At 42.4% G+C, this 10482-nt stretch overlaps 1 protein-coding gene across 1 annotated transcript; it reads right to left on the bottom strand.

Moving 5' to 3' along the window:
- Window positions 1-2004: 2004 nt before the first annotated feature.
- On the bottom strand, window positions 2005-4269 carry ASCL4 (achaete-scute family bHLH transcription factor 4). The gene has a single exon (XM_043441630.1). It carries the CDS (start codon window positions 3670-3672, stop codon window positions 3148-3150), a length of 525 nt encoding a protein of 174 aa, XP_043297565.1. The 5' UTR covers window positions 3673-4269; the 3' UTR covers window positions 2005-3147.
- Between the last annotated feature and the right edge of the window lie 6213 nt (window positions 4270-10482).

The raw sequence follows: 10482 nt of genomic DNA, 5'->3' as shown, positions 1-10482 counted from the left end.
TCAAATTGTTCCATGGTTGGTTAGATGTTCAATTATAGAAGGCGAAGATTGAACATTTTAAGAGGTCTTATTCTTGGATTGGCATGCCTCCCTATGCCATTAGGAAAGTTGCAGAAAAACTGCCTGATTTTTTTTCCCCCTTTAAAAAAAGTTACATGATTGACATGGGATTTTATTATTATTATTCCAAAAGGTTTCTCAAAATCATTGCTTTATTCTCAATAGGACTGAAAACAAAAGTCTCACCAGATGTCTCTCAAGGCATTTTATCCAGAAAGAAAGTTCTGTTTTAAAACTGCTTTGTCCTCTCCCCCCACCCCTGTTTTTAAAAAAAAAAAAATATTTGTTTGGCCACACCAGGTCTTAGCTGCAGCACTCGGGATCTTTAGTTGTGGCATGTGGGACCTACTTCCCTGACCAGGGATTGAACCTGCATTGGGAGCTTGAAGTCTTAGCCATTGGACCGCTAGAGAAGCCCCTGTTATCTTTGTAAACCACTCATGTCCGCCAAGTATAGTATATTTATTCACACATTTCATAACACATATTTTGAAGAAGTAAATGAAAAAAAAAATATTTCTTTTTTCCTGTATTGAAAGCAACCACATAACCTGTACAGATTAAGAAAATATACTTTATTATTATTATTATTACTACTATAGAAAAGAGAATGTCAACATGCCTGCCCATTAGCTGGAGCAGAAAAAAGGAATGAACAGTGTTATCACCTATAGAAGACTCCTGAGAAGAGTCTCTCAAGGTTCTCCAATGAACAGCGTGGTTAGTTCGCCCCTCCTCCAACTCAGCCAGGAAGGTATAATAACATGAGTTTTCTCTTTTTCTTAATTAGAAAATAGATCTCATCTATACATACTTGCTTCACTGAAACCCCCACTGGAGTAAGAACGGCTTGGAGAACAAAATGGATACATTACAGGAGTTTGTGAGAATGTAACTAAGTAATGGGTAGGAAAATAGCTGTTTCTTGCTCATTCAAACCACAAATTGCCACTTGCTTCTTAAGAAAAAGTAAAGCTTGGTGGTAAATCATGGTACAGCATTTATCTGAGCAGCCAGAAACAATAGAATCCCATAATTCATCATGATAAATATCAATAATACATTTTAACATGGATTCAGCATTTAACCAGTCATGTCTCCTAGGACCTTACAATAGAAGATAGAATGCTAATGAAGAGTGGTTTACTCTACCCTGCTTCTGAAACACTGAGGAAATCACACTCCATCTAGACATCATTTTTTAACCAGGCCTACTTTCCATAGAGCTAATAAATAACACTACTAACTTTATCATTGGATTGTAGCTTGCAGATTACCAAGGTCTTTAATTTACGCTTCTGTGAAATAGTAGGACAAGGACAAGGAAGCTGAGTTGCAGGGAGTTTAAGGAGCATTTGCTCAGTCACCCAGCTGGCAAATGACAGGGCAGGGGAGAGAAGTCAGAGAGAAGCAAGCCTGGGCTTTGGGGTTAGGCCGACTTTGGACTAGATCTCAGCTCAGCTAATTCTTGAAACACTAACCTGGGCAAGGCATGTAATCTCTCCCAGTCTTTTTTTTTTTTTTTTTAACTCCAAATACATATAATACCCACCTCACAGATTTATGAGAATAAATTGGGCAAAATCTGAAAAGCAGCACAATTTCTGAAAAGATGTTCATTGCTTATTAGCATCCCTTGGTTCACATAAATGAAGAAAGAGGGTAATAAAACCTACCTCAGTGTGGAACTTCAGTGAATACCTGGAAAAGGCTCACCCTTGTTAGTTTTCTCTTTTCATCCTTTTCCTGGTTCCTCCACCTCCCCACCCCCTTATTAGCAAAGCTGTCTCCGTGGAAAGGGGAATGCGGCATATTAGAAAACTTGAGAGGGACTCAAACGAGAGGAAGCTTATCTTCATATGTCAACAAGCATTTGACTTACCTACTGAATTTATAATTGTTTCTCAGGAAACAAACAAACAAACAAAAGACCAGAATTAAGTATTTTTAAAAGACTGTCAAATTCTTTCAATTGCAATTTGGTTGAAAGCCCTCAAGGTGACAGAAGTTTGAGAATGCACCAGCCTCCATCCCTCCTTCCCCTTCAACCTGGTTGAAAGGAGCAGGTCCTTTTCCCTTTTCTATTTTACAGTCACAGTGTTACTTTAACTGAAGGTTAGGTGGAGTGAGAACAAGGGGAGATGAAAGGAAAATGGACAAAACAACTGGAGAAATAAGTTTTCATACAAATCTGAGTTCTCTTCCAAAAAGATCATTGATGCTAACATATGTTGTTATTCACATGGCCACTTTTTGGTAAAACAGGATGTTTCAAATATGTAATGTTTTTTTCTAGTACCGAGGTTCAACACGCTCAGTCAACAGCCCAGGCTGGTCTGGCTGGCTCTTTCAAACGTGCTCTCCAGTGTCAGCCTAGGATCACCTTCATCCAAAGCACGGCGTCACTGCATTTCTCATCAGTTCCCAAAGGCAGGAAAACCTTTCCTCTCATCTTAGGGCTGTCATTTAGTTAGTTCTGAAAGTTCTTCTTTGGTTTTTGGTTGAATTTTGTTTCAGTATTTACATCCCTAATTTACCCACCCCTGCTGACTGTGGCAAATTACCGTTTTGAGCAGTTCAGAGTCTGGTACGTGCATAGTCGCTCAGTCAGTCGTATCCGACTCTTTGAGACCCCATGGACTGTTAATTACCTCTGCCAGGCTCCTCTGTCCATGGGATTTTTCAGGCAAGAATACTGGAGTGGGTTGCCATTTTCCTTCTCCAGGGGATCTTCCGGACCCAGGGATCAAACCGGCATCTCCGGCACTGCAGGCGCATTCTTTACCCGTTGATCCATCAGGAAGCCCTTGAGTCTGGTACAGCTTTTATTTGATACAGGAAGAGTTTCATTAGCATCTTTAAGTTGCAGGCACATAACAAGGGGTGGTGGTGGAGTGTGGATGGAAACAAATAGAATGTCAAAATCTTTTTTCCCCCTAGAGCACTCATTTCTATTTCCTAAGATTTATTTCTGGAGGGGGTGGGGTGGGGGGGATAGCAAATGCAAACTACCTCCGGAGGGAACCTTAGAGCAGACGCCAAATGCGCGCAGAGCCGCGGGAGCGGGCTGGGCCGGGCGGGCGCTCGCTAGCTGGCCCCGTCCTCGGGCTCGCTGCTGGGCGAAGGCACCGATGAGGCCTTGGACTCGCCGTCGCTGTTGCACTCGGCCCTGCGCGAGGAGCCGGCACCGGCCGCACCCTCCTGTCCCCGCGCGTGGCGCTCCAGCACCTCCTGGAGCTGCTTGATGTAGCCGATGGCGGCGCGGAGAGTCTCCACTTTGCTGAGGCGCTTGTCCGCCAGCTCGCGGGGCAGGTGGTCTCGGAGGCGCGCGTACCCCTCGTTCACGCAGCGCACCCGCTGCCGCTCGCGCTCGTTGCGCTTGCGGAGAAAGGCGGGCTCGAAGGCGCCGTCCAGCCGGAGGGGCAGGTAGTGCCGCCTCGGGGCGCCGCCGCCGCTGAGCGCCGGCTCCCAGCTCGCGGGGTCCAGACTCACGGAGACTCTGAAGGAGTCCCGCAGGGGGAGGCGGGGCAGGGACCTCGGCACGCCCAGGGGCACCCGGCGCAGGTGATACGGCAGGGTCAGCAGTCCGGCCTGTGGACGTTTCTCCATCATTAGCCAAAGAGAAAACCAATCACCCCAGATATGAATCTCCCAGCAGAAGATGAGACTGAAAATCTTCAAAGCGGAGATCCTGGTCCATTCAGACTGCCTGACACTGCTGGTCAGCTTTTGGAGAAGTTTCTGGGTCCGGAAGCTAGGTTTCAGAACAAGTTTTAAGAAAACGTTGTAGGATTCCCTAAGTTCATTGCACTCCTCGATCTTTTTATAATGATCCAGGAGAAGGTGATAGGCAAAGATTTAGGACCCCCCCCCCCCCAATCCACACTTCAAACCCTCTCTTCCCTTCTGATCTTCTTATTTCAAAAGATAACAAAAGGGGTTCCTCTCTTCAGTCTCGTGGCCTGGAAATGAGAATGCACACCAAACACTGGGTGATCTTCCAAAGCCATCAAAAGCTTTACAATTACTGTAATCCACCGCTCTGGGTCTTCATGAACACAGAAATCTTCAAGGTTTCAGAAGAGCTCCTCCCAGGAACCAACAGATCTACTGGCGGCTGAGCGAAAGTTTACCAGAGGCTTTCTTCTTGAAAATCAAAACTTGACTGCCCTTTGTGGTTTCCGGCGTCCAGGGCTAATGGAAGGAGCTTTTAGACTGTTTGCAAACTTACACTTGCTCTTTCATTTCTGGAGAGTTGGAGAGAAGACCTCATCAAAGGGAAGACTGCTCCCTTGTGGTTAAAAAATGTGTCAAGTCAGGGAGGACCTCGGGGAAAGTTTGAGGGTTTTCTTCTCCAAAACTAAACCTTTAAAAAACCCAAGTAGACATTTTTTGAAGGGAACAGAAAAGAAATACACTTTAGCAACAAGTATAAGGGTCTGCATATTATTATGTTGAAGACTGGGCGGTGATGTATTTGTGCTACTTTTTAAGAGCACATCAAAAGGCTGAGCAGTAACAAACACTTTTAGCCAAAGTTATTTCTCAGTGCTTACTGTAAACACAGCTTAAACACTGCTTCCAGACCTCTTCTAATCCCACCCAGGATATAAGGACATCATCTCTCCATAGTGTAAGGAGTATATTTCTATTGTATTCTTTTTGTTTAAAAAAAAAGAGAGAGATGCAATTTATTTTCACCCTTGAGGGTGAGAAAGCAACATTTGAAAGGGGGAGAGCCCCATTTCCAAGGAGAAAGGATGATGGCTTTGAAGACTGTCTTTTTAAAACATAACTAAAAAATGAATAATTAATCCACCGTGTTGGTGAAGAGCTTTGAAGATGAAAGTGTCATTAAAAATCCAACTGTACTGGTTAATGTCAAAGAATGTGTTATCACACTGAAAATCAGATTTCCTGTTCTACAAACCAGCACATTAAAGGCAGCTTCCATTTTAAAAGTCCAACTTAAAAACAAGAGACGCAACCTCCCCCTACATTTATAATCAAACTTTCTGCCTGTTCCTCAGGAGCCAAGGTGTCGCCCTAACATGCTTTTTTGACAAGTCCTGTGCTTCCCTGTTTACTCTAAGTGATCAGCCTGAAGCAATAAAAGCGCTTCCATCAAGGCAAATAAAATAGAAATAATTATTCCTTTCAGGCATAAGTTAGTCACATTTAAAAAGGAGTAGCTTCCTCTGAGACTCATACCAGCAAACAAACTAATATGTCATCTTGATTTCTCAGGAGAGGAAAGCCCTACTGGGCGAAAACCCCACCAGAGAGGCAGAAATTAGACCACAAGTTGCTTTTTGGCCATGTCCAAGCGTGACTCTTAGCCATGATTCTAAGAGTGATGGGAAATAAATGAGGCATTTTGAGCAGAGAGATGACATGGTAAAGTTTTTTTTTTTTTTAAAGATCGCTGCCAAATAGAGAATAGATTGGAGGGGAACAAAAGAGAGAACACTTACAGATACCATTTTTCATCCTCAGATTGGCAAAAATTAAAAGATTGCTAACATCCAGGACAGGCAAGGATTTGGTAAGTGGCAGAACATACATTTCTACAAGTTTTGGGGAAAGTAACTGCTAACATTAATAGTACACACCACATATTCTATGCCTCAAGATCCCTACAGTTTTATCCCGCAAAAATAAATGCACCAGTGTGGATTTACATATAATAATATTTATTGCAGCATTGTTTACAGTGATTAAAACAAGAAAACAAATGGAAATAGGCTGAATGTCCATCAGTAGAGAAAGGGCTAATACTGTTAGAACATTATGCTATTAAAAATAATGGATTAGATCTACACATAAGAAATTGCAGAAATGGCCACCATACGTGTTAAGTGAGAAAAAAAAAAGCAAATGGTAGAGTTAACACACAGCATGAACTTAAACTGGATGATGCATTTGTCATTATATGCGTCTGTGTGAGCACAGAGGAAAAAGTTAGAAAAACACATACTAAACTTTTATCATTGGCTGCCTAAATTGTATTGGGGATGGGGGGGGGTGGTTCATTTTACTTTATGGATCTTTCTACTATTTAAATTATTACAGAAAACAAATATTACTTTTGCTTTTCTCTGATCTAGTGAAGTTTAAAATACTAAAATAAAATATATAAAAAACTCAAATGATAGTCTGGTTTGACGCAAATCAACAGATTTATCACATAATTTAAAGTGCTTGAGCCAGGTTTTCCGGCTTCCTAAAAATTTTCTCTCTGAGAAATAAGTATCTACAGGATTTTTTTCCCCACTACTAATTTGTTGTTATTTAGTGTCGGACTTTTGTGACCCCAATGGACTGTAGCCTGATAGGCACATTTGTTCATGGGGTTTCCCAGGCAAGAATACTAGAGTGGGTTGCAGTTTCCTTCTCCAGGGGATCTGCCCAACCCAGGGATTGAACCCTTGTCTCCTGCATTGCAGGCAGTTCCTTACACTGAGTCACCGGGAAAGCTCTTTCCACAACTACTATCACAATCAAAAATAGTCACATCCTGATCCCATAGTGGTGTTTTCATAGGGTGTAGTAATATTATGATTACTACATGGTCTACATGGTAGACAAAGAATGCTGCACTCTTTCTTACACTTTTTGAAGGTGCAACTGCTTTGGAAATAAGTGGCTTTTCCAATGAAAGCAGCACTGTTTTACTTGCATGATGTGAGTATGTATATGTGTGTGTGGTGGGAGTAGGGTGTCTTGGTCCGGGGGAGGAACTGCCTTCTTTTTTACATAAGAGATCAAAAGAATAGCTTCCGACTTCCAGTCACTCCCCAGTCAGTTTTGATCCAGACAAATGTTCTCTCCAACTTTAAAAATGTCTTTCTTAAGACTGGCTAGATCAAGTAACAGATATGCAAAACTGCCAAGAATGCTTAGGACTAGGTTTGTGTAGCCCAATTTAGATCTGCTTGTAAAAGGGGGAATAGATTCCCCCAAAGGGCAGGGTCAGTAGATTTAAAGATATCTCTAAGGCCAAGGAAACTAACTTTCCACCCCTAAAACTCAGATGGGCCCCTTATCACCTGCTTTAAGCATGTGGGGTTAAGAGACTGGCTCTTTTTGTGAAGTATTTGATATCATATTGCAGATTTTGGTTTCCTAAACCAGTGGCTGCACACCTTCCTGGCACCATACCTGCAGTTTGCACCAGCTGCCACGGGGGGAACAGGGAAACACGTTTCATTACCTCGTGATAGAAATAAGATTTAGATTTCCCTGGTGGCTCAGTGGTAAAGAATCTGCCTGCCAATGCAGGAGATGTGGGTTCGATCCCTGGGTGGGGAATACTGCCTGGAGTAGGAAATGGCAGCCCACTCTAGTATTCTTGTCTGGGAAATCCCATGAACAAAAGTGCATGGTGGACTATGGTCCATGGGGTCACAAAAGAGTTGGACACAATGACTAAACAACAGTAAAGGATAAATTAAAACCTAGAGCCTAAATAACCTTACCTTATAGATTTAAATTCAAAGATATCAACATCAACATTTTTTTGGTTAAACTCCACAGATTATTCTCCCCCAATTTCTGATTCTACTCAGTCTCAAATAGAGGTGTTGTACTGCCAAGCCTGAGCAAAGTCAGGCTCCTTCAGCACTTTTAGCCTAGGTGATCATCCACTGAAATTCGTGTAGCTTCTTAAAATCTGAGGAATGGAATTAGTTCAGCCACACGCATGTTCTGCTTTTTAAGTCCATACAACACACAAAATTATCCCAGTTCTAGTCCCGTACCCACTCCATTTTGAAAACAAGCCATTCTGCAACCCTTAGAAAAGTTAAACCAAATACTTGGAACTTGTTGTTGTTCAGTTGTCCAGTCATCCCACTCTTTGTGACCCCATGGCCTGCAGCACGCCAGGCCTCCCTGTCCCTCAGCATCTCCCGGAGTTTGCTCAAGTTCACGTTCATTGCATCCATGTTCCAAATACCAGTGCTTACTTTTATACCCATGTAACGGTTTCCAAAGTTCAAAGCAGGAAATCAGTGGTATCCAAGAAAAGGCAGGCAGCCTCTCAGAATGGCCATCAAATAAACCATCCCAAGAATCAGAGGCTTAAGACAATAAACAATCATTTAATTCTTGAGCCTGAGGGGCAAAGATTTAAGCTGAATTCTAGTATACGTCTAACATGCAAACTCAGAATCAAGGGGCAGAAAAAAGCTTTTTCTCTTTTTCCTAGGATGATTGAGCTATGAAGTCTCTTTGCAAAGGGCATGGTTAGAAGAGGAGTGAAGAACTGGGGCCAGTAACATATTCCTTAGAAGATAAAATGACACAATTTAAAATTATACAGTTTTAACTAGGGACATTTCAGGGGCTCAATAACCACATGTGGCCAGTGGCTCCCATATTGGACCATCCAGCGCTAGTGTCACTGGCCTCCTTGCAGTTCCTCACACTTATCAGGGATTTTCTTGCCTCTGGGACTTTGCACTTGACGTTCTCTCTGAGTGAAACATTCTTCCAAACATGCACATGGGTCACTCCCTCATCTCTTTCGGTTCAAATGTCACCTTTTCAATGACAATTTTTCTGTCTACTGTATTTAAAGTTCCTGCTCCTATCCCTGGGCACTTTCTAGCTATATTCCTTGCCATATTTTTATGGTGTTTATTGTTATCTGGTATATTTTATATTTAAGTACTTGTTTATTGTCTGTCTTTCTTCACTATTATGTAAGCTCCATTGTTGTGGTTGATTGTTGTTTAGTTGCTCAGTTGCGTCCAATTCTGGACTGCAGTGTGCCAGGCTTCCCTGTCCTTCACCATCTTCTGGAGTTTGTTCAGACTTATGTCCACTGAGTCGGTGATGCCACTCAACCATCTTGTCCTCTGTCACCTGCTTCTCCTTCTGCCCTCAATCTCTCCCAACATCAGAATCTTTTCCAGTGAACCGGCTCTTTGCATCAGGTGGCCAAAGTATTGAAGCTTCAGCATCAGTCCTTCCGATGAATATTCAGGGTTGATTTCCTTTAGGATGGACTGGTTTGATCTCCTCGTAGTCCAGGGAACTCTCAAGAGTCTTCTCCAGCACCACAATTTGATAGCTTCAGTTCTTTTCTTCTTTATGGTCCAGCTCTCACATCCGTACAGGACTGCTGGATATTTGTTTTGCAAATATCTTCTCCCTATCTCTGGCTTGATGTATCATTTTGTCAGCAGTGTCTTTTCAAGATCAAAAGTTTTAATTTTAATGAAGTTCAATTTGTCAAATTTTTAATGGTTCCTGATTTTTGTTCCTATCAAGATTGTAAAGGTTTTCTCCTGTATTTCCTTCTGTCAGTAACATAGTTTTAGCTCTCATATTTATCTGGTCTGATGTTTACGTTGTTGTTGTTCAGTTGCCAAATTGTGTCTGACTCTTCGCTACCCCATGGACTGCAGCACACCAGTCTTCCCTGTCCTTCACCATCTCCCAGAGTTTGCCCAAACTCATGTCCATCGAGTCGGTGATGCCATCCAACCATCTTTTCCTCTGTTGCCCCCTTCTCCTTCTGCCTTCAATCTTTCCCAACATCAGGGTCTTTTCCAATGAGTCAGCTGTTGGCATCAGATGGCCAAAGTATTGGAGCTTCAGCTTCAGTGTATGTCTACATACACTTCTGAAATAATTATTCAAAAAAATTAGGCAGAATGGAAAGCCAGAATGAAATTATTTAGCTTTCATAGGACATCAGCATTCCCTAGGCCCCAGGTTTGATGTGACATTTTAGGGAAAAGTGTCTCTCTCTTGTGATATGGAGACTTTCTTGATTTAGGTTTCTATTTGTCCTCAACAGGAGAGCGGAACCAATGTGACCTGCCAAACGTTCAGTGATTAGTTCCCTCAACTTCTCCTTCTGAGAAGGAAGGGAAATATTAATGTTAGTTGACACCTCTCTTAGCTCTCGTCCAAAACACTGGATGTGCCTCTGTTTCCACGTGAGACTGAATTTTCAAAACTCATCAGTCCCCACTACATTGCAAGCTGTTGAAAGTCAAGACCTGTGTGTTCTTTTCTATCCCTACGTTTGAGATGTAATTCAGTGTCTTCTGAATGAAAGGAGGAATTCCTGGGTCTCTTTTATTCCGCTGGTGAAAGGAGGCTACCAGGTAGTGTGTTACAGACAATATCCAATCCTTGCGAATTTGGGACCATTTTCCTTTAAAGCCATCTCAGTATCCCTAGGGTTTAGCATAGCGCCTGGCTTGCAGGAGGGAAAGAATGGCAGAGAATGGAAAGGTAATCTGTACAAAAATCCCGAAAACCACCCTTTATGACTTCAAGCAGGGAAATTGAGAGACCTTCAGATATAACTTGTAGTGACAAATATTTTGGATACAATCCCAATTCCTCCTGGGCAACACCGCCAACATAGCTGGTTAAATCCCTTATTTCAAATCTTGTAGGCTT

Source organism: Cervus canadensis, chromosome 21, assembly GCF_019320065.1.
Source record: "Cervus canadensis isolate Bull #8, Minnesota chromosome 21, ASM1932006v1, whole genome shotgun sequence".
NCBI classification, from domain to species: Eukaryota; Metazoa; Chordata; class Mammalia; order Artiodactyla; family Cervidae; genus Cervus; species Cervus canadensis.
The sequence above is the reverse complement of the archived record's forward strand: the minus strand, read 5'-3'. Positions and strand labels throughout refer to the sequence as shown.